This window comes from Harpegnathos saltator, unplaced genomic scaffold (assembly GCF_003227715.2).
Source record: "Harpegnathos saltator strain DR-91 unplaced genomic scaffold, Hsal_v8.6 scaffold250, whole genome shotgun sequence".
In the NCBI taxonomy this organism is placed as follows: domain Eukaryota; kingdom Metazoa; phylum Arthropoda; class Insecta; order Hymenoptera; family Formicidae; genus Harpegnathos; species Harpegnathos saltator.
The window spans coordinates 342634-366856 of NW_020230040.1; the positions used below are offsets into that span (position 1 = coordinate 342634).

Consider the following 24223-nt stretch of genomic DNA (forward strand, 5'->3'; position numbering starts at 1 on the left):
GCCAGTTCGGACCTGAGGCCGTTTCTGAGTCACTGAGCCCGAGCAATGGTCAACGGAAAGTTTCGGCACGGCCAGACGACAGAGCCGATAGAGGAGGACGACCAAAACGGCCAAGGAGAGCGAGAGAGCCAGACAGAGAGAGAGAGAGAGAGAGAGAGAGAGAGAGAGAGAGAGAGAGAGAGAGAGAGAGAGAGAGAGAGCCCGTGTGCCGCGCCGTGACGAGCGCGAGAGACAAGTCAGCGTCGCGTCGCGACTGTGCCGCGCCGTGCCGTGCCGTGCCGCGCCGCGTCATGCCGCACTCTGTGTGCCGCGCTTAATCCGCTCGAGAGCGAAATTACTGTCGGACGAGATCGGGACAATGGCTTAGGAGTTGTAGGTAATTCTGCGGTAATTATCGTTCGCGAGCGAGCGGGCGAACGTCTCTCTCCCTCTCTACCTCTCTCTCTCTCTCTCTCTCTCTCTCTCTCTCCCTCTCTCTCCCCCTCCCCCCTTTCTGTCTGTCTTTCGTCGGCCGGGACGGATTTTGAAAATCTGAGCGCAAGTCGGGAGGGAGAGACGGTAGGGGGAGGGTTTTAATTTATCATAGCGGTCGAGCGGCGTGATAAATTAAAGCCTTCTCTCTCTCTCCCCTGTTCTCTTCGCTGCGCGCTTCTCTCTTTTCTTCTCCTCTCCTCTCTTCTCCTCTCCCCCCCCTTTCCCTCTCGCCTCGTGCCTCCTTCGCGGCCTCCGCCGCGGTTGCCGGCTATGATTTATTCCGCGAGCGACGCGCCAGTGACCGCGGCGCATCCTCGAAAAATAAACTCGACCGTGTCGCCTCTAATTAGCGGCGCGAGTAGATTTGCACGCGTATCTCGCGGCATAGAGAAGGCTCGCCCGACGAGAGAAAATCTCGAACGGGCCCCGCTGCAGCTATCGTTCCCACGATACTCGCGCGAGAGGACTTCGGGACGACTATCCTCCCTTCGGCCGGTCCACACTCTGCCGGGGCAGGAGCTTCTTCGCGCTCTCTACCTGCATCGCCCGCTGCGTCAGCAGAACGGGAGCAATCGGCGAACGAGACATTACATTTCAGAGTGCCGCGCAGGAGGAGTCCAGGTAGGATGGCAGGCGGTTTCTCTTCGGCGAATTCGGCCGTGTGCAGAAATCCTCGGCAGGTGGACGTTTCGGCGCGAGTAGACGACTAGCGCGAGTAGATCGAAGTCTCAAGGACGACGACCGAGCGACCCCGCCCGGAAGGGGGACCACGCGGCCCGAAGGGGGGGGGCCCTGTCGTTATCCCTTTGTGCCGCGGACGACGAAGCCGACGCGCGAATTCGACGCTGAGTTTCGGCGAGATCTCGACTCGGTTAAAATCAGGGCGAACTTTCACGGATGGCGAGCGACAGAAAACGAGGGGGCCCCTCGACGACGTTGACGACGACGTTGAGGAGGAGGAGGAGGAAGCGGCTCCCCTTCCGACGACGCGCTCTCGCCGCGCGTGTCTTCGCCCGGGGAGAACGCGTAAATCGTAACGCTTAGTTGCACATCAAGCTCATCGGTGGACATTAGAGAGACTTTATTCTAACCTACTTACGTCGAATTTCACGTGCGCGCGTCTTCGCGCCGTGAAAACGCCTGCTCGCGCGTTTCACTTTGAATAGCGACTGTGATATCGTCCGGAGGCGTCGTCCCGCTTTTCCGGGATCTATCCTTGCTTCGACGAGAACGAGTTTCGAAATTCGAGGAGTTTGATCGCCAACGGAATGCCGTTCGCCCATTCTCACGGGATCGGCGAGAGAACATTCGCGGGTTCCGCTTTCGAAAATATCGTATCGCCGAGTACCGTCGCGTTAGATGCGTGAAAAACAGGCTCTTCATCTACGGATGTGGCTCGCACGCTCTCCGCGAAAGGAGCTCGCAGGAGCGTACTGAAATAACAAAGTGAACGAATCGTGGCGTGAAATCGAGTGCGTATTGACATTCAGACGCGATTGTTGCTGGAGATTTACGCGGCGCGCAGCAAAATACGCTTAAGGGGGGAATTGCACGCGGAGCAGGCCGTTTTCAAGACTATTTCTCCGAATTTTCTTAACGAAAACGGTAGGATCAATGGACTTGAAGTTTTCAGTGTACTCATTCATATGTTCAAGGTATAAAATAAATTTACTATCTCTATGGAAAGAGTACACATAAAACTTTAAACGCGTTTATCTGGAAACATCATTTTCTTAAACTGTCGACACGATTACGCAAGAACTACTGAACCGAACAACTTGAAATTTTTACACAATATAACAGTAAACATGTAGTTTTCGCCCCTATCTCGGACACAGTTATATTATATTTTATTCATTTTTTTACACATGATTACAAGTTGAAAAAAAGTTTCAGTTTCGATACCGTTTTCTTTATGCAGTCATTATTTTTCCAAACTTGGTTTTACTGCCTTCATTTTGATACGGACTATAATGGCGACCGTATATTTAAAAAATCTCACATTTTGCTTTCATAGTGAGAAGCCCGGAATTATGTCGACAACATAGAGCTCGCAAACGAATGACAGTATTTCTATCTATAATTAGAAATTTGATCGGTTCTTGTGACTCGATTGATTTTACCGTTTCTGTTAAAAAAACTCATAAATATAACCATAAAAACGGCCTTCCATATGTAATTTCCCCCTTAAAGCGTGAATTAAATTGAGTAGGGCATCGGATTGTTCTTAAATGAGCGATCACTCGCGATCGTGACTGCCGCGGAGAGATTGCAAAAGAATTTTCGGTTCTCTTCTGACTCTATTTAAGATCGCATTGTGTCGCCCGACTCGGTTGGTCCTATCTGAAGCTCTCAGTCACACCTCCCAAGACACGAGAGAGCGCACAATTTTGGCAGAAACATTTTGCGTCAACATTTGTCAGGAGATTAAAGAATAAAGTGGGAGAGTCTCTCTCTCTTTCTCTCTTTCTCTCTCTCTCTCTCTCTCTCTCTCTCTCTCTCTCTCTCTCTCTCTCTCGTATGACAACGTATAACGTCGCGTAATGAGGCCGGAATCATGATTGTTAGCAAACGATATTTCAGCCGAGTAACCGGACGTAATCGGCGCGATTAAAAGAGGATAAGTTTGCAAAGAGAATCCTTGCGCAGAGGGATACCCTCCTCTCCTCTCTCTTTCTCGCTCGATGTTGCATCGTCCCGGCTAATTTTTGCCTTCCATTTCCGCTTCTGGCGTAGAAACGCCTTCCGTGCCCTTCCTCCGACGAGGTGTGTTCCGTGCATCGCATAATGCAACGACGCGCGCGAGAGGGTTGGCAGAAGTCGTGTCTTTAAGGTGCTTTCTCAACTTCTACGAAGTCCTTGATGGTGTTTCAGCCTGTTTTGGCCGGGCGCGCGCGCACGCCATAATGCGAAAAAAATATTCAAGGACTCCGGGGGCCTCCGGTCGGGCCGAAAGAAGGATGCAAAAGTTGAGCCGAGACCGCACCAGATTAGAGGCCTCCGCGGAGTCTCCTCCCTTTCTCTTTCTTCTCTCTCGTGCGAATTAACGACCGCGCGTGTTTCTTCTCTCCAGCCTCTTAACACCGCCGTGACTAGCCATTTTTGCGCCCAGGACGAAACTATCCGGCGCCGCGTTTCCTCGTTCGGCCGATCGTTTTCCGGCGGCGGAAAACGTTGGCAACGAAAAAGGTCCCGTCGATTTCGAGCGATGAAGATCCCTCGGTAGTGACCCTCGCATAAATCTCACGCTCCCGCGCCTTCGGCCCCCCTTCCCCCTCTCCCCACCCCCCTCTCTCTCTCTCTCTCCCTGCCGATGTGCACGAGCCTTTATATACGTACACACGGGACGAGCGGATGGCATCTGGGTCGTCTTTAATTATTCGCGAAGCTATTCTGACTTGTGACGAGCGCCTCGAGCGATGGGATTCGATTCCTCGTTGCCTTCCCCAACTTAACGCGCGACCTACGTGTGCCCCCCCCCTCCCTCAGTCTCGTAAAATCGCCACGTATCATTCGCGATCAGGCGGGTTCCGCGAATCGCGCGACGCAAGGTAAACGCACTAATGACCGGTCATTAGGGCATGTACCTCTCTCTCGCTCCGGCGTACTAATCAATTTTTTCCCTTCAGAAAAGCAAGACTGGATTCCCGTTATCTCTCTCTCTCTCTCTCTCTCTCTCTCTCTCTCTCTCTCTCTCTCCCCCTTCTTGTCACAAGTTGTGCGTTTCCCCGGAATCTCCGGCTTCGCGAGATGTACGAATCGCTCTCGTCACGAGCGTTCCTTTTTCCCTCACAACGAGCGTCGACATGTTCGACGTCATCGCGCGACGAGGAAGGAAAAAGCGTTTCGCGAGCGAGCGAGCGAGCGGCTGAAAAAAAGAGACCCGCGGTGGTTGCACTTTCGATCTCCGACCCGCGGGTCAGGTTGCAACCAATTTAATTTCAAATTTAAACGCCGTTTGAATTTAAATTTAACCGGCACGCCGCGCGCGCGCGCTGTCCGCGCTTCCACATTGTGTTCCCGGCGAGCGAAATCCGAAATGGCGCGCGGCTATAATTCAGACTCGATCCCCCTGCACCGGGCCGGAAGTCGCAAATTTACGCTACGATCTTTCCTCGTTGGTATCGATATCGAGCGGCCGATATCCTGAGAAACGACGACGTCGCCAGCGCCTCCTCCTTGTTATACACACACGCGCACAATTATACACGCGGACGATATTTCGGAAATTGGTCCTACGTCACTCTGTCCGGATACATTTTACGACGCACACACGCGGTGAAAAGTACCAACAAACATGCCGCGCAACGTGTATAAGCGCACGCGCCAGCGAAAAATTGTAATTACAAGGCAATTAAGACTGTACAATCGCCGAGAGCGTGATTCGCTTTAACGACAATGGTGCGCGCCAGAATTAGCGGGCGATCGATAACAAGGTTGAAACATCATTTTGCGGAAAGTGGCTCGCGGCGCGAAATCGACGCGCGAAATTCTACCGCGATACCACGGCGGGACGGTATTACAAATTCTCCGCGGAAAGTATGAACTTTTAGGGAGTGGCGGCCGTGCCCTTCGGTGAAAGATATCGGCTGATTCTGAAGGCTGCCGGCGGAGAAGGATAGAGATAGAGAGACGGAGAGACGGAGCGAGGGGGAGAGAGTGAGTGAGTGAGTGAGTGAGTGAGTGAGTGAGCGAGTGAGTGAGTGAATGAGAGAGAGAGAGAGAGAGAGAGAGAGAGAGAGAGAGAGAGAGAGAGAGAGAGAGAGAGAATGAGAGAGCTTTCAGACTATTTTCCCCGCCGCGTCTTGCAACGTTCTTGCTTCTTTTTCGCGTCTGTCTCAGCAGCGAGCTCGCGCCCCGCGCGCCGTCTCGCTTCGATCTTGCAAACTCGCGAAACAAAGTGCCGGCTCGACTGCACACAGCACGAACAGACAGTTTTTCTCTCGTATATATGCTAAATATTTCGCGCGGTCTTCTTGTCCATTGTTTCTTCGCCGCGCGAATTGATTTTATTGGCTCTCCGGCCGAACACGACGGGCGTACCGGTGTGCGGCGGCTCCTTCCGCGGCGCGTTTCCCCACGTTCGTTCCCCGTCGAGGCCGTCGTCCCGTTATAACGCACCGCGACAATCGGCATCGGCATGCTTTCTCTTTCTTCTCTCGCGGAGATCAGCGGAACGGGATGGAAAGTCGCGCTAATTCGCGACTTCGTTTCGGTAATTCGCCTCGACGCGTCGCTTCGCGACAGGGACGGCGACGCGAGGACGGCGAGGACGGGGTGCAGCGGCGGTAATTTCGAGGGCCTCGTTGGATGATGAAGAGAACTTTCCCGTCGGCGCGTCGCGTAATTTGCAATTTCGAGGCTCCGCCGTGCCGGGCCGCGTTTCGTCGTTACGCTCGTTAGATCGGCGCGACTACGGCGGCCGCGCGCGGCGCCGAAAAGAAGTCCCGTTGGCGTTCCTCAACGACGCGCTCCCCGCCCTCGGATTAATAATACTAAACATCGCGGTAATGCACGGCGATCACAAATACGTTGCATGATGTTACCGCGCGCCGCGCGCTGGAAATAAGTGTGCATGAAATATTCAGCGGCTCGAACACGGGGCCGAGCTGTCTTGGAACATAACGTCGGGCCGTACGTACGTCGTTGCATTTTATCGATATCGCGCGCACACACGCACACACGCACACACACACACACACACACACAACACGCGCGCACGCACGTTACATAGTGGCAACACAGCCCTTTATTATTCTGCGTTTCGCTATAGATCGGGGATCTCCCTGACGTTCGCCTAAATCTATTATTACGTCGCACGTCGACACCGTTATAAAAATTACAACGTTAAAGCATGCAACAGGTTTACAACGTAGCGTCACGTGCAAGTTCGTCCGCTTTACGGTAGAATCGACGAAAGATCGCCGACAACGACGACGACGACGACGACGACGACGACGACGACGATGGCGTCGTAGAGGCGCCGCGAACCGTTGCCTTTCAACTATTGCGACCCAGGAGGGAATGAGGAAGACAAAGGGGAACGCTCGCTTGTGGATACTCTGGCAGTGTCGAATACTAGATTCGGGAATGCGGCAAAAATTACTGGAATGCGCGACTTTCGATCGTTACAGAAAGAAAAGCCAGTCCCTCTGACGAGGAGACAGTTCCAACGGGATCGCCCACAGGGATCCCGACGGAATCCCTCGAGGACTTTGCCCGACTCCCGGTAGCAGGTAGAGGGAAAATCAGCCGACAATTCCAGCTCCTCCAGGTAACGACGGCGATAACGGCGAGCCTCCGCGGTCTGTTTGCCTCTTCTCTTCCGAAAATTCCCCGCAAATCTTCACTCAGGCAGGAGAGAGACACACGGAGCGGCGGCACCCGCCTGAGGCATTCCGCCGATCGGAACAAACGATCAACCAGGGATGACATCCGCCGCTGGGGAGGAGACCGCGATAACGGCGATAACGACGCGATAACGACAATCGAGCGCGACACGACACGAGCTTCGAGCGAGGAGCTGCGGACTTTTCACTGGAGTTCCGCGCAGATGAGTCGCCAGTGCTCGCTTTTTTCCCCGGAGGCCGCGATTCCGCGAATAATCGGCGCGAGCTTGCCCCGACGAGGCTATCAGGGCGCGGCGTGGCGCGGTGCGCGGCCGGCGACTTCGGTGCCCGGAGACCGCACCGCTATGGACCCTGGACAGGCAGTCGGCACGGTTGGCACCTAAGCGCATAGCTAGTCGACCTGCATCCACGGATATGCAGGATTCCGGCGTCGATGGACCTCATACCACTGGAATGCGCTGAACGAGCTACAGGCTCCATACTCCTTCCTCCCCCTCTCTCCCTCTCTCTCTCTCTCTCTCTCTCTCTCTCTCTCTCTCTCTCTCTCTCCGTCCCGTCCCCTCCCGCGTCAGCGTCCGCCGCGATCAGCCACGGCTCCGGCACGCGCTTCTTCTGCTTCTTCTTCCTTCTGCTCCACCTCTTCTTCTTCCTCTTCGTCTCCTTCTTTCCTCGCTCACCTTGTCTCTTCGTCTTTCTCTCTTTCTCTCTAACTCTCTCTCTCTCTCTGCTCCTCTCTCCCCGCCTCTCACCTGTCCTCCTCCCTCTCCCAGTCTTTTTACCGCTTACCGGTTACCACTCTGGATGTGTTAATGGCTCCGACCGGCCACTTGGGTTACTAGGCGCGAGTCTCGTGTCACTCCGCGGCGGGGATCCTCGGGTTCCTGACCGACCGTTCTCGGGGGCCGACCGGTCGATCGGTCGATCACGAGAAACGCGCGAGACGGGAAGCTCTTGGAGACTGACGGACGGACGGACGAATGTTGGTGCGTACGTGCGGCTCTCCCGCGACGCGTCTGGCTGATTGCCGATAATCGATGCGTCATCGGCGTCGTCGTGATTTTTGCCGAAATCAGGTCGGCCAGCGGCAGTCGGCCGTCGCGCCTTGCGCTTTCCCGATATCGCACGGGTAATTTCAATTCAACGCGGAATCTCGACCCGACGTTTCCGTCCCGTGTCCTCCGCGCGACCCAATCGCACTCAACGCGCTCATGACGTCCGCTCAGCCCATGCCGTCGCGAAGATCATCGGTAGAATTTTAGCAGAAAGGTCGCGCGAGCGCACGCATTTCGACGCCGGCGACTGTAAGCCGGCGCGCGCGCGCGCGAGAGAGAGAGAGAGAGAGAGAGAGAGAGAGAGAAAGACGTCGCCGCTTCTCGAGATTACGGCGGAAAGTGCCTCGACAATAAGGCGCAGTCTCGCCTTATTCCCGAGGTCGCGTCGCACCAGCGCGACCTGTGCTCGCTCCAGGTAATTTCGAAAAACGGCACTCTCCTCCGATTCCGCGGCGTATTCGTCCGCATTCTTCGTACGGGCGACATTCGGAGAAGCGCGCGGCGCTTTCGCGCGCGGCAACCGGAGTTGAATCGGCCGCGGGAAGTGAGGGCTTATCCGCGAGGAATTCCAGAAGAATCGACCGAGAACGGGAAAACGGGAGTCCAGTCACGACGACGCGCGGACTGTCTCGCACTCCGTATAATTGCCGTATCGCCGCGACGGTCCATAAATAGCGATGCGACGAGAGCGGGTCGCGGCGGCAGCGGCCGCGCGGACTTGATTGCTCCTCGATCGCGTCGTAATGGGCGAATAGTAGACGCGAGGCGCGACGCCTCGAGGATCGCGTCTAATCCAGCGGCGGCGACGACGCGATTCATGACGCGTTGTTGCGAAGTCTCTCCCCCTCCCCTGCTCTCGTCTTCTAACGAGCTGATAAAACGGACGCTTCGGAGCACGCGCCCGCGCGCTTTCACGTCTCGTCGATAATTCGTCCCTCGAGGAAACGAAGACGTCGCGGAGTGAGATCCTCGCGCGCGCGCGCGCGCGCTCCTCTCGCCGGATCGTCCGGATCCGCGAAAGACGAGATCGGCTGAACGACGCGCGGATCCGGAGGTCGGTCATGAATCTTCTCCCGCAGGGCGAACTCTCTCGCGCGACTCGGAGGGGCACTTGAAGAGACGCTCCCGACCTCTCACGAAGAGAGGAAAGATTGCTTCGGCTTGGACGTGACAATGAACCAAGTCAACGCGCCTGATTGAAGGGAACGACGTCCCGCCCCCGCCTCTTATGAACTAAACTCGGCTTCTGAGAACGAGAAATGCCGTTCGCCCAACCGGGCTGTCCCCCCCCCCCTTTCTCCGTAGGAGAGAATTCGCGATCGAGGTGCTTCCTGAGCGGCCGGACGAATCTCTCTCTCGGAGATGTCGCGCGACCTCGCTCTACCACTCGCGCCGAGACGCCTCCTCTCTCCGCAGCGCGTTACATCCCGCTTCGCGAGACGCGAGCGCCTCTCCCACGCGCTTAATCACGCACCGTGTGATCAGAATGCGCGCGCTCCTGATGACTCGATGCATGACCGAGACGAGAAACCGACGGCGAAACGTATCGCCGATGATGCGGTAACAGCCGAGGCCTCCCGCCGCCTCCGCCTATGCGACGGCCTTTTCGTATAAGGCAGGAGACCCCGACGTGGTCCTCCCACGTCCGTGCGCGCACGTCTCTCTCTCTCTCTCTCTCTCTCTCTCTCTCTCTCTCAGTGGGACGATTCGCCGGCGATTCCGTCGTCGTCCTCCTGAACTATTTCGTTCCTCTCGACGTGGCGCGCGGCGCGTAGGCGCGCCCGTCGCCGACTCGCGCCGCCTGTCCATCACACATTTCCGAGACGCGTTGCGTTATCGTTGACGTCACCCGTGACGTCATAGTCGTCCAATCAGCTGTGACGATCGAGCGGAGATCGAAGAGGAGGCGACTCGCCGCCACGCAGTAGGGCCAGATGACATTCTTTGCTTCCGAATTCTCTAGAGACCTGAATTCCCAAGCGATCCCAATCGACACCAATGGATGAGGTTGGTCCTGAATAAATTCCGGAGAGATCTGTCTGTCTTGCCGAAATGAAAGGAAAAATTTTCTCCTCGAATTACCAGTACCCAAAAAGGGAAGAATTATCGTTGAACGCGAGAAACTTGTGAGATACTCATTATTCGACACTTGTTTCTATCTAATAGCGTATTCAGCGGATTGAAACGATGAAATCGATCGATAGACACCTCGAGATTCATCGATCCTGAAGCAGGAACCCATTAACCGAAAACTCATACGCCCAAAATACAAGAACATCAAATGTAGACCCGTTAAGCGCAAAACCGAGGGATTTTGAGTCTTAAGCTCATCGACCTAGGAATCTGTCAATCCGAGAACTCTTTAGCTCGTGGATGCACGAAGCCGTATATATTAAGAGCCCCAAAAAGAGCTCCAAGAATCTAATCTAGCCACAGCTAGACCCAAGACACTCTACTTTAAACGATAAACTTTTAAGACAAACCCTAAAAACCCACGAACCCTGAACCGATAATTTTTGCAAAATTTCGGCCAGACAGATCTCTTTGGAATTCACTCAGGATCAACCTCATCCATTGGTGTCGATGATCGCTTGGAAATTCAGGTCTCTAGAGAATTTTCGACCAAAAAATGTCATCTGGCCCTCACTATGCGCCGCCGCGTTCCCGCGGATCCGTGCGAGTTTCCCTCCTCCCGCCTCCTTCCTCTCTCGCTTCCACTCTCACTCTCTCTCTCTTTCTGCCTTTCCTCATCCTTCACTTTTTTTCCCTCTTTACACGCACGATCGGTCAATCGTCCTCCCGTTGTTTATTCGCTCGCACGCCATTATCCGCCCGTCCGTCGGCGTTGAGTAAACGATTTCTTGTACGTCTCCCTCCCTCTTTTTTACGTTTAGAAACAAAACCTTGACCTGTGACCTCCCCGCGACGAGATGTTATTTATAGCGGATGGTCGCCAATTATTAGCCACGTGGAACTTTGGTAAGAAACGCTCGGGTCAAATTCCAAACGCGACGTCACGACTCGCGCGAGTCACGTTGCAAAGATCGCGTGAGCGAGCGTGCACACGCCGAGAGAGATGCGTAGTACTTTCGTTGTTGTTATCATCATCATCATCATCATCGTCATTATATCGACGCGCGACCTGCGTATCTACTACGCAGGCACTCGTGCCTAGCAACAAACGAACAGCCTGTCCTAAACCTCGCGCGTCGCCGAGAGCTCCGCGCGCGAACGAGCGAGCGAGCGAGCGACTCGTGGTTGAACTGGCTGAAACAGGACCCCGGGCCAGGGTGTTCCCTTACCTCGTTGATGTGCTTGTACGTCTTGATGAGGTCGACGCTGAGTTTCCTGAGAGGCGCCGTCGCTGGATCGCGAAACCTGTGGGGTATCCTGGCCTGCATGGCGTGAATGTCCGAGGGGGTCTCCTGCGAAACCCCGCCGGCCGCCCCGCCGCCGGTGGCACCACCCCCGCCGCATACCGCGGGGGGCATGGGTTCCTCGGCCACCAAACGTCCGTAAAGGGGCGCACCGCCGGTCCCCGGCCTCCCGCTCACTGAAAGCATCACAGACAGAGACAACGGATCAATGCATGAACGGAGAGAGCACTCCTCGGCTGGGAGGAAAGGGGGGCGCAACAGGGCTCCCGAGAGTTCCTCGTGTGCTGGATGTGCGAGTAGCCGGCGGAGAGAGAGAGAGAGAGAGAGATGTCGCGTCACGTCGTTGCTAACTCTCTCTCTCTTTCTCTCCCTCTCTCTCTCTCTCTCTCTCTCTCTCTCTCTCTCTCCGGCCAATTAGATTCATCTTCTTACGCGCGACCTTTGACCGCGCGCGCTGCGGCGTGGGGGGAGGGGGAAGGGCTGTTATCCGGACGCGTGGCATATCAAGGTCCAGAAGTAAATATAGTCGTTATATATAATCGCCATACGCCGCGCTCTCTCTCTCTCTCTCTCTCTCTCTTTTCTCCCGTCCAGTATTGCTTTTTCACAAATCTGCGCGTAATTACCGAGAGTGAGAAATTTAACGACTAGCCGCGCCGTGCGAGAAATGGATCAATGCGTGCGGCCTCCCTGCAAGTTTAGTCGACGATCAATATTTGTGTTTGCCGCTCGATGTGTTGACGTTTATCTGTTAAGTTTATCGTCGGGTAATTAGAGTCGCTTATTAATTGGGGGACGAGTCGGGGCGACCGAGTCGAGCTATTTCGATCGACGGCGCGGAATGTAAGATTCGCCGCGCTAATGCGGCCCTCGCGTGGAGATTCGAGCACGGAGGACGAGAGCGCGTTCTTCGGCCTCGGAACGATGTTTCTTTCTCGCCGGGAACGGACGTTTACTGTCCAAACATTTCCAAACTTGGCCTCTTTATCGCCCACCTGAGTCAGACAGAGAGGCGCGACGCGTGCTGCGTGCGCTAATTAGTATCAGGAAAATTTCGCGACCGCGAATGAACAGGCGATTAAAAGCGCCGCGGTGGGATCGGTTTTGTCGAAATTACCGGCGATTAATCCGCTATTAATACCGTGGATACATTAAACGCCAGCGCTCCTGAACCTCCTTCTTCATCTGCCCACTGCAGGAAGCGGGAAAAGAGAGAAAGAGCAAAAGGCCCTGCCTCCGCGCGAGTAGAGAGAGAGAGAGAGAGAGAGAGAGAGAACACGGAAAGTGATTATCGATCGGAAGACACATCGGCGAAATTCAGTCTCGCGTTAAACGTCCGTCTAATCATCCCCCCGTTTTCGACAACGCTATGTATTTTAACGGCGTCTTCGAGACGCGTTCTCCCCGTTTCTGCCGCGTAAGGCTGACAAGCACGGCACCGCTCGATTTTCGCCGTCGACAGAAAGAGAGAGAGAGAGAGAGAGAGAGAGAGAGAGAGAGAGAGAGAGAGAGAGAGAGAGAGAGAGAGAGGGAGAAGGAGGGGGAGGGAGGGAAGGAGAGAGGGGGGCCAAGGAGGAAGGAGGAGAAAGAGTCTCGATTGGCACTGTTCCGCGAGGTTCGTGTGTACACCCTTCCGCGAGTAATAGGGGAGGATTGCGACGATCAAAGGAGGGTTGCGATGATTGCTACGTATAAAACGCGGAAAAGGGCAGACGGTGATTGCGGCGACTCCTTCCGTGGAAAGTGGCAGTCCGACGAATCGACGACGAGGCCGGCGGGAAATTGCGATACGTTCGGGGAAACATGCGTGTTAAAACTCGCGTCGATTGTTTCCATAACAATCCTTGCGAAGAGAGAGAGAGAGAGGGGGGGGGAGAGAGAGAGAGAGAGAGACGTTGCTGGTTCGCGCGGGATGGCTCGGCCGCGTCGCTTTTCCCCGTAGCGCTTCTCTTCGCTCGAGGAAGGTGAACAAAGTTTCCGCGTTAACCGATTTGTTCCCGGAAATGTCGTCACTCGCGAAAGCACTCGCTCCCCCCTCCCGCCCGCCCGCCGACATCAAAGAGACTCCGTTCTCGGCGCCGCGGGAAAAGATTGATCAAGCAGCCGGAGATCGGAATTCTATCACGTTCCCGTCGTAATTATTCACCGGCCGGCCGATCCGCGGAAATGATACGTACGGAAGAGCCTGTGCGGAGACGGGGGGAGGGGAGGGGGAGAAAAGTACACGCGACGAGCAGGCTGGCGCGTGGCACGCGGCAGGAGCAATTTCCAAATACTCCGTCCTCCAGAGCACCTCGAGTATATTTTCATCGGTCGTCGAGGCGAGAGAGCTCTCCTCAAGACGCCTCTCGGTCGCCTCTTCATGGCGCGAGGACGAAGGCTCACACCTTCCCCTCCTCACCCCCGCCGACGGGGATGAGAACAAAAGCGCGCGGACGCGCGAAGGCGTCGATAATTAATAATTTCGTTCGCGGGCCTTATCGATATGCCGCACGTGGTTTTTCGCCCGACGAGACGGCGGCAGCCCACGCGCGAGACCGAGAATCTCTCGCGGAAGTCGGACAAAGAGCGAAGGGGAAGGGGGGGGAGAGAGAGAGAGAGAGAGAGAGAGAGAGAGAGAGCATCCGAATGTATGTGTGTTTGTATGTGTGTGCGGAAGTGTCGATAATTAACAACTCCCTCGAAGGGATGGAGCGTGCTCCGCGCGCGCCGGAGAATCGTGGCGCGGGGCGGAGGTGGTCGTTAATTTTGACATATGACTCTCTCACTCTCTTCCTCTTTCCGTCCGCATCTTCGTCTCCTCGTTCGTGCTGCTTTGGCACTCGCTGAAACATTACTGTCATTTTAACGACCCTGTTAGGTGGTGCAAACCAGCTCAACGGCGACCGCTTGATGCTACGCGAAACAACTCCCGTTTCCTCCTCCTCCTCCTCCTCCTCCTCCCGCCCCTCCCGCTCATCCTTCCACGGAGCTTCTAGCGCAACTGCCGCACGATCAGTAGCGAATTTCCTCGCCCGGCGAAATTCTCTCTCTCGGCGGCCTCGGACGTTCGTCCGATCTTGCGATTCGTCAAGCAATTGTCGAGTTTTCGAGTGCGCGTTCGGCGACGGACTCGCGTCGATGCGTGCGGCACGTTTACGGTGCGCGGCGGCTCGGTTCATTAAGTAAGAGCAATCGCGCAATCGCCGCTCCCGAGGCACATCGCGCTTCATTTGTCGCGTTTAGTTAATGAGATGACGCGAGAGGAGTGCATGACTGGTTCGCACGAATAAATGCGTGATGGATCGGGCATGTGACCGAGACAACGAATGAATGGCCGGGTACGAACGAACGAACGAACGAACGAACGAACGGACGAGCGAACGAACGAATGAATGAATAAGCAACGGTGGGAATGAGCGGAGCTTATTGCTTTCCACATTCGCGATACGTTATTGGATATTTTCGCGCGAGTTTATCCGTATCTAAGCAAATGACCGGGAAAGAGATACGCGAGCGGGCAGAACAAAGAGCAAGGCGACGACGACGGAGGAAGGGAGGGCGAGCGAGCGAGCGAACGAGCGAGCGAGCGAGAGAGAGAGAGAGAGAGAGAGGGAGAAAGGGAGAGAGGGAGAGAGAGAGGGAGAAAGGGAGAGAGGGGGGGGAGAGAGAGAGAGAGAAGGGGTTTCTCCTCCCGATGGGGAACGAGAGAAAGAGAGAGAGAGAGAAAGAGAGACACGGAAACGACGGTTACAACAGGGGTAACGAGAAAATCACGACTAGGTCGGGTCAAATTTGCGGCCTGTCTATCCCCTTTGACCCGTTCCCTCCCTCCAGAGAGCTTCCCTCGCTTCGGCCCCCTTCCCCACCTCCTGCTCCTCCTCCTCCTCCTCCTCCTCCCCCTCGCCCACCCACTCCGGCCCGTACTCATTCCACCCTCCCGTTTTTTACGAGCCACTGCGTATCGGAAAGCGGAGCTGCTACTCTCCCGCGTCCCGACTCGCCGTAGCTCCGTTTGAAATGTAGGCCAGGGCGCGGTTGAATGAAAAAAATATCATTCATTAACACGCGCGCGGGCCAGCGGTTCTCCGCGTCGGCACACTCGGCTTGCGAGCGAGCGAGCGAGCGAGCGCGGATTCGCGTGCACATGCATCGGCGGCGAAGGCGGAGGCGGCGGTGGCGGTGGCGGTGGCGGCGGCGACGACGGCGGCGGCGGTGGCGGAGGTGGTGGAGGCGGTGAGAGGGCGACCCAGTGACGCATCGCAGCGAGACGCCTCATTTGCGTGTCTGCGTCTCGCGCGGTGCGGCCAAGAGCCCGCCCGAGCCGGCCGGGAATCGATTGACTGCGCGGCTCTCTTGCTCTCCCTCTCTCCCTCTCGCAAGAAGAGAGAGAGAGAGAGAGAGAGAGAGAGAGAGAGGGGGAAGTGGTCGTATGGTCGACGAAAAGCCTCTCCTTGACTGCACGCACATGCAGCACAGGGCGATATCAAATTTCGAAATAAAGAGCTACGCTCGCCGTACGGCCGCGAGAGAAGGCTGTTGCTTCGATTATTTTTATAACGAGTCGCGCCGCCACCAGTGCGAAGAAGAGGCACGTGGCACGACGGCGAGCGTGTCTTAAACGACTGTACGGAGGATAATGAGAGAGAGAGAGAGAGAGAGAGAGAGAGGAGAGGGGGCAGAGAGGAAGGGTGAAAACAGGTACGAGAAATAATCGCCGGTGCGCGCGGCCGTCGTCGTCTGTCGCGTAATCGCCAGCTGGCCGATTATTAAGTCCGATAATCAGCGCGGCGAGTGCCACTGCGCGAAAGAACGAGCGAGACGCCGCGAGAATGCGCGTCCTTTGGCGCACGGAGGGCGGCGGAGAGGCGAAGACAGAGGAGGAGAGGAGAGCGGAGTGTAGTATCATCGACGAAGATTCTCCGTTCCAAAAATATATCCTGGCTCTCGATCGTGAAAAATTCAAGCGCATATCGATACTGAGGAAGCGACGGGGATGATGAGGGCAGGGGACGGGGGCGGGGGGAGCGGCGAGTTGGTCGCGGGAAGAAGGGGAGGTGGAGGAGGAGGAGGAGGAGGAGGAGGAAGAGGACGGGGGATTATCCTGTCGGTCGATATAGGCGCGCCGCTGGAAACTGGAGCGTTTTACGCGAGCAGCACGCGCGCACCTCGCGCGCACGGATTCTCTTTTTCCCTCCTTTTTGTGTCCAGTTTTGCCCTCCTCCTCCTCCTCCTCCTCCTCCGTCCTTTGCTTTTTGTGTCACGGAAGGACTGAGAATTTTCGACACAGGCACACGCGGAACGGAACCGGTGCACGCGCGCTATCCTCGTGTATGTGCGTATCGGAGGAGGAGGAGGACAGGAGGGGGGAGGGGCGGGGGCAGGGATGGTCGGCCGGTCTCGTCGATAACGAATTACGGCGCGGCACCTCGCACCTGGCGCATAAACGCCGGGTGCCATCTGCCATGCCCGTGTTTACCGTCCCTCATTTTCGCCGACGTCGAGAGAGAGAGAGAGAGAGAGAGAGAGAGAGACGATTTTTGCCGATCGAATCGCCGGGTCGAATCCGAACGACGCGGATGCACCCAACCGCGGCCACGCGAATGACAACGGCAGGTAAACGGGCGTTTGGAGGCTCGTTTAGCCGCGGCGCGTATCTACCGTGTGTGTTATCTATCTCTCGTTATGCGCCTTCGTACGATGTACGATGACACGCGATATTATGTACATAGACACACACACACACACACACACGCGCGCGGGCGCGCGCACACACGTGCAATTACGCGGAACTATGCGCGTTTATAACCCGCGAGTCCGAGCGCGGGTATAACTCTAGTTACAACTATACGTCCAGCTCGCGTCCGTTGACGAGCCGACGTGCGAGCGAGCGTAAGGTAAGAGAGACACTTTACCGTCTCTTTATGTCCGTTACACGCCGTTGCGATGTAAACGTCGCGTGAACGAGCGAGCTTCGAGGGCCCCGCGGGGTCCGCGTAAAAAATTCGCGACCTGACGCAAAACCGCATGGCAATGTGCAACGCGACGTACACGGGCCGCTCGTGAGTGCACGCACGCACGCACGCGCACACACACACACACACACACATGTACGCGCGAGTGTGCGCACGCGAGAGAGTTGAGAACCGCCGTCGCGAGGTCACGAAAGGCTGGCTGACATAGGCCGTGCGATAGCCAGCACGCATTCCGCTTCATTCATGCTTCTTGATCCACCTCTTCCTCCTCTACCTCTACCTCCTCCTCCTCCTCCTCCATCTCCTCCTCCCTCCCTCGTCCTCCACCCTACGACACCCCGTTTTGCCCCCCTCGGTCGAACTCGCTGCTCTCGGGGGTATTTGCAGGTACGCGGTAGCGAGCCCTCGTGAACGACCGGCCATATCTTTTTCCGACCTCGGCAAATGACTCGCGCGCACCGCCGCGAGAAATTGCTGGCTCTCTTTCGCGAAAACCATTTTTTTTTCTTTCTCCCTTTCTCTGCCCCTCTCGACGCGCTCTACACCGGGAACAGCTGAGCTCGCGAGATACGAGTGGGAGGGAGGGAGAGAGAGAGAGAGAGAGAGAGAGAGAGAGAGAGAGAGAGAGAGAGAGAGAGAAGATGATCTCGAGAGTCGCGCGATTCCGTCCGTCTCGCTTTAAATTTGTCTTGGCCGAATTGCGCGCGGCTCGTTTATTTAATTACCTGCAAAGTCGCGGTTAGTTATTTCGCGAAAGCACTCACGGAATCAGGAGCTCGGTTCTCTCCGGCGCGGCGCGCGCATCTCAGTGTCATGCGGTGCGCGAACCTCACGACTTTTTCTTTCGTATCATCTTAATCGGCATTTCCATTGACTGCCGCTGTTGCTTCTCGCGGCAGCGAATTAAATTTGAATGATAAAGCGCTTACTCCGGATTCCACCCGAATCCTGCTTATGTATTGACATAAAATGATAACGCCGCCCCGCGCGCGCTCACCTTCCTTATCTCGAGAGAAAGATATTTTGGAGAAAGAGCAGCAGATAAGAAAGTATTTTTATGTAAAGTGCTAGCGCCGTTCTCGAGATCCGAGTGTCGCTCTCGGTCCTACCGCGTCCGCTTTATAATATTAACGAGACGTGACGACGCTCTCGCGAAGGAAAAAATCTCGAAGAAGAGCGATCACCTATTTTCTCTTTCTCTCTCTCTCTCTCTCTCTTTCTCCATTGCGTTCGCCATTCGCCAGTCAATATCCCGTTCGGGGATACAAGCGAGACCGGGCAGAGGTTATTGATTTTTTATCATCTTAATCACGACCGCGAAAACACGGGATATATGCGACCCGGCGGCGAGATCACTCTCCGCGGGACTCTTTGTAAAAATCCACTCAAGATCTGGGACGGCGTCGCCCGTATCTTCCCGTCGCGAAAAACAACGTACTCTCCCTCCGCAACGCGTTCTATTAAATTCTCACGTCCACGGTCGCGGGGCCGCGCGAAACGGCGCGCTTATGCGACGACCGCAAAACCGCAGAGTCCGTCGTTAAATCGTCACATTCCCGACGTGAACGACGCATTCGATTTAATGTCGCGCGAGCTAGCCCCTCCCTCTGCCCCCCCAATCTCTTTTTCAAGTGCTCTGTGACGAATGACACATGGAAGGCACGGATTATTTTTCCCCTTTCCGTCGCTCTCGCATTATGCGGGGGGGAGGAGGGGGGGGAGGGTGTTGCCGCAAGGGTCTTGACCGAACGTCAAAAAAATCAAGAAAGGTGAGAAAAAAGGAAGAAAGAGAAACGCCTCGACCGCAGCTACGAGATCCACCGTGCTTATCGCTCGCGCGGGAATGCACCGGGTGAGTCGCGGGTTTTAGCGCGGCGCTCGTACGTCAAGCTCGCGTGTCCGCGGGCGCGCTCAGCGATCGGCCGCGTCAGCGATAATAATCGCTTGACATTCACCGGCGCGTTTTAAAGCGACGGTTAATTACGCGCGGCGCGCGGCTACGATTATTATTCCTCCCGTTCCTCTTCGTAAACTCGCGCCGCGGCGACGCGGAATGCGGGCGCGGCGCGACGCGACGACCGACCCGACGTTCCTCCTCCTCTTCCTCCTCCTCCTCCTCCTCCTCCTCCTCCTCTTCTTCCTCTCGTCCATCCGAACGCGGCCGTGGCGTGCAAAAATTATGCTAACGAGGATATCCTCGTTTCCTCAGCGCGCCCGGCAATAAGCGACGTCTCTTTACATCGGTAATTAGTTTTCACCGCCGTTTTACGCCGCCACTCCGCGCCGTGCGCTTCCGAGGCGAGGAGGGAGGGGAGGGGGGGGGGGGCTCGTCCGAAGTCGACGGCCGAAACGGCGCGTAATCTCGCAACAGGTCGATCCCGAAATCGACCCGCGTGTACTAATGACGCGTGCCTCACCCCGCCGGAGAGATATCGATTTTTATCCACGAGCACGCGCCACACGCCCCGCGCCGCCGCGCGAATGGGGGGGAAGTACGCAGGGCGGTGGAAAACTGCGGGTAATGGTCGACTAATAAGCCGCACGATACACACCGGCGACCGAACGGCGTTTCCATCGACATCCCCGTCGACGTCGCTCGGCATTCGTAACGGCGCGAGTAAGATCGCCAATTTATCTCGTCGCCGCTCGCTACGTTAGGTACACCCGGTACAGTCGACACGTAATACGTGTCACCGTTCGTAATTGGCGTCCTCTCTCTCTCTCTCTCTCTCTCTCTCTCTGTGTGTGTATGTATGTGTCTCCCTCCCCCGCTGGTCGGCTCACCTATTACATCAACCTACATCCGGAAATGCCGAAGCTTCCCACGACTAGAGTTACTCACGAGCACCGTGTATGACGTGTATCGGCAATAGCGTGAGCGTCCTTATCAAAAAATCAATATTTAGCGTCTCGGAACCGAGAATCACGATGATCCCGCTTATCCCGTCGCGCAGACAACGTAAGTAACTCAAATGACACGGGGATGCGAGTCGGGATCGGGCTTTTATCTCGAGTTTAGCGCTCTTGTTGGAGCTCCGCGAAGGAGGAGAGACGTTTCCGATCGCGGTGCTCCTTCCAAAACGTACAGAATGTAAACATTCATTTTTATCGCCACGAAGAATGTGTGTGTGTGTGTGTGTGTCTCAGTCATCCCAAAACCGGTGTTATTCGGACACTGCATCCTCCACGACGACGACGACGACGACGACGACGACGACGACGACGACGACGACGACGACGACGACAACAAGCGGATCGATCGATAAGCGAGTGCGCCGTGAGCTACGCGCGACGACGTGTGTGCGCTCTCTCCACGAATCATGACTTTCGAACGCGAGAGCCTCGGGGCGATATCGGAATTTGTAGTATTACGGTGATTATATACTGATATAGAGCGTGAGCCGCGCGCGGAACAACACATTCTCGCGCTCGCCGGGAGCGTCCTCGCGCGGCTCTGCGAGCGAAGGAATCGATCGCGAGTGTTATCCTCCTTTCGTTCCTTTTAATAATACAAGCGGCCAAATATAATGTCCCCCCTGATCGAGAGCATCGTCAGCGACGTCGAAGCTGCTCCCCGTGAGCTCGAGATCGATTTCTCAAGCGAATGAAAATCGCTGCTCACGATTATCCTGTGTCGATCATGAAATCGACTCCCGAGGCTCTCCTCGGCTTTCCAATGTCGCGAAGAACAGTCCTCGGCGTGAGAGCGAATGTCGGCTCATCGTGACGAATGATGACACATTATCGACTATTCATCGGGGGGCATCATTGGGTGAACGTATCGTTTCTTTTTTCATGCCGCTCAAATACAGAACGATCCTTCCGGCCCGCCCTCCCCCCGCGTCTTCCCCTTCTCCTCTTGCTGTCGCCTGCGAAAATTCTCGCGAGGGACCGGCGAATTTGCGCGAAATCGCGAGGACCGCGATTAAACATTACAACCGAGATCCCATCGATCCCAACTTTGCGGAATCCTCCGTAACGTCAGTAATAATCGCCGATCGGGACGATTGCGAGTCGCGGCGCAGGCGTCCGGGCCGCGAAGGATCGGTTGAGAAAAAACTGTTGCGCCGCGTCCCGATCCTGTCGCTCGCGACTACTCCGAGACGCTCGGCCTCGCTCAGACCGTCTGGCAGACGCTGCGCAGGGGTGCCGACAGGGGTGTCGCGAAGGGAGAGTCTCGCAATCAGAAATTCCCGTATATGTGTGGCCGGGGAGTGCGAACGAGCGAGCGGGAGCGAGAGGGAGACGAGAGACGGCGAAAGAGGGAGACTGCGAAAACTGTGAGTGTGAGAGAGAAAGAGAGCGACGGGCAGGACAACGACGACGAGGACGACTGCTTGTGTAAACCTGTGTACACAACGAGCCGCGTGCGACTCGAATACAGAACGAGCCTTCCGCCCCCGCGTTCCTCCTCCTCTTCCTGCTCTGTCGCTTGCGAATTCTCGCGAGGGACCGGCGAATTTGCGAAATCGCGAGGACCGCGAGTGCCACAAGTCGCAGGCATCGCGAACGCCGTCTACCTGCTCTCGCCGACCCGGACCTGCACCGAGGAGCGCGCGGGACCGGGGGGCGGGAGGGGGGTAGAGGACGCACGAAAAAGAAGACGAGAGTCAACACGAGCAGGAGCAGAAGAAGGAGGAGGAGGAGGAGGAGGAGCAGGTGGAGGTGGAGACGCAGAGAGGAAGGAAACGCCAGAGTGCGCGACAGAGGAGACAGAGGGGGGACGGACTCGGGGGTTTCGTCCAGAACTTCGCGCCCCTCGTTTGCATAATATACAAGGGCGTCCGATTCCCCTGCCCTGCCCTGCCCACCCGCACTCCGTCGCAGCCGTCGTCGGTAGAGAGGAGCGCGAATGAAGGAGGTGGTGTCCATCCGGGAGCGGCACGACGCGACACGCGCACGTGTGCGATAAACAGCGACGACAAGACGAGGAGACGCGGGGCGAGGGGCGAGAGGTTTCTCGATCGCGCGTTTCTTTAACCCTCTCAGGCCCGAGACGCACGGGGCGGGAGAGAGAGGGAGGGAGGGGGGGAAGGTTTGAGAATTACAGCGCGAGCGCGCGCGTGTAGGGCCGGGAGTTTCGCAAAGTTTTGTCATTTGTCGGCGAGAGGGGGCTGCGAGGCGAGGGCGAAACGCAGCATACTTTAGTCGCATGTAAAAGTCACACGCATGAGCATACCTGCAGCACATTCTAAGCAGCAATAGGGGAAGGGCGGAGGGTGCAGATGCGAGCGCAAAAACGATTCTCTGCCCCGAAATGCGAAAACATGCGCGTCGCGCGCGCTTACTTTATCCGTCTTGCGATTATTCGCTCTCATCGCGCGCCCATCTCTCCTCCCCCTCCTCCGAGACACACCACGCACTTATGTGTACACGACAAGCGCATATGCGCATACATGCGATAAAAGAGTGCAGTCGCAAAAAGAAGAGAGGAGAGAAGAGAGAATGGAAAGAAGGTACGTGCGCGGAATATCAGCTCGGCGAATGTTATCAGCTCTTTATTCACTGACCTCGTCCAATCGTCCAATCTTGCGGCGCGGCATTGCGCCCCCGTCCCCCCCCCCTCTCTCTCTCTCTCTCTGCGTTTCGCGCGCACTTTCTTTTTCCCCTTTTACCGTCGTCTCGCGCGGTCTCCACTTGTTCCTCTTTCCTTTCATACGTTCGAACGTACTCTGACATGACAAATCTGCGTTCGAATCGTAACCGGTAATTGCCTGTTACCGGCAGCATACAAGTGTAACTCACCGTTGCCCGATGGCGGCCATAAAGCACAAGCGGAGAGAATGCGGCAAAGCGACGGATGCGTTTCGGCGAGCGTTTCGCGCGGGCAGGCCAAGCGCGTCACGTGCTAATTCTACACCTACACCCGACCTTCCATACGCTCGGGGAGGAATACGCCGCGAGCATGCGTGAAGGATAATTATCGAAGCGTAGGGTCGTTGCGTGAAAAAGTGACGAACGTGCTACGTGACGACGCGAGAGCGAGAGCGAGAGCGAGCGCGAAATGAACGTCTCGTCCGTCCGTCCGGCGAACGTCCGAACGGCAACATTCGTGCGCCGCAGAGATGCACGAGACTGCCGTCTCGAAAGAACTTCATCTCGGGAGGCACGACGAGTTAGCAGCCAAAGCACCTATCGACCTAATTAGATAACCGCAAGTCTCCGGCAAGATTTCTCCCAGCACCTCCGAGCGCCGCGCGCGTTTCATCTCCATTTTCGAAGAGCGGAGCGCCGCTAGTCGCGTCTTTCGACGAGGAGAGACGCGCTACTACCAACAGCTACGTACGCAGCCCCTCCCCCCTCCTGCCCCTGTCGTGAGAATTAAAACGCAACCTCGACGAAGGTCGCGGAACGCGCCGACCAACTGCGAGTGGACGTGTTTCAGCTCCGGCTGTTCAAGGTTCGGCCGGGGAGACGAAGCGCGCCTCCCCCCCCCGCCCCTCCCCGGGAAGCGCGATCGCGAGAAGCGAAAGCCGCGTGTACGTGTGTGTGTGTTACATTTCTCCCCGGCTTTGTCTCTGTTCATCGACGCGTCTCTAATCACTCCCCGTTTTACGGAGCGACGGCTAGGTCTCCGCGGATGGGGCTGAAGAGGGGGGAGAGCGGGAGAAGCTTCACTTTCTTGCGCCCGGTGTGTGTACAACCATTCTCGGTCATACACGCCCCCCTGCCCGCCCCTACGACGGGGAGAGGGATATATTAATATTCGCGTTCGCGCGACCGCCGCGGCGCGAGTCGTCGCCGCGCTTATTCAATGAGAACACCAATTAAAATCCGCGCGCGGTAATTGAGTCGCGGCTGTGCGCGACGTCGCGCGCATCCGGCGCTTCCCCTTGCCCCTCCCGCCGTTCTTCTTTTTTTTTTAATTACACTTGAACCCCGGGGGTCAGACCGCCGCTGGCGGGCGGCGGTGCGAGTGGGAGGGGGAGGGTGCCCAGCGTGGGTGACGCGCGAGGTGTACCCGCCTTCCTCCTCCTCCTCCTCCTCCTCCCTCTTCCTTCTCCTCCGGCGTGCCT

General features: G+C 56.4%; 1 protein-coding gene across 2 annotated transcripts in view; it reads right to left on the reverse strand.

The window, feature by feature from the left end:
• mnb (minibrain) overlaps positions 1-24223 on the reverse strand; it is a 52244-nt gene that overhangs the window by 11779 nt on the left and 16242 nt on the right. For both annotated transcript variants that reach the window (XM_011155106.3, XM_011155107.2), the window contains exon 2: positions 11179-11429. In XM_011155106.3, coding sequence (XP_011153408.1) covers positions 11179-11429 — 251 coding nt within the window. The remainder of the gene's footprint in view (positions 1-11178; positions 11430-24223) is intronic.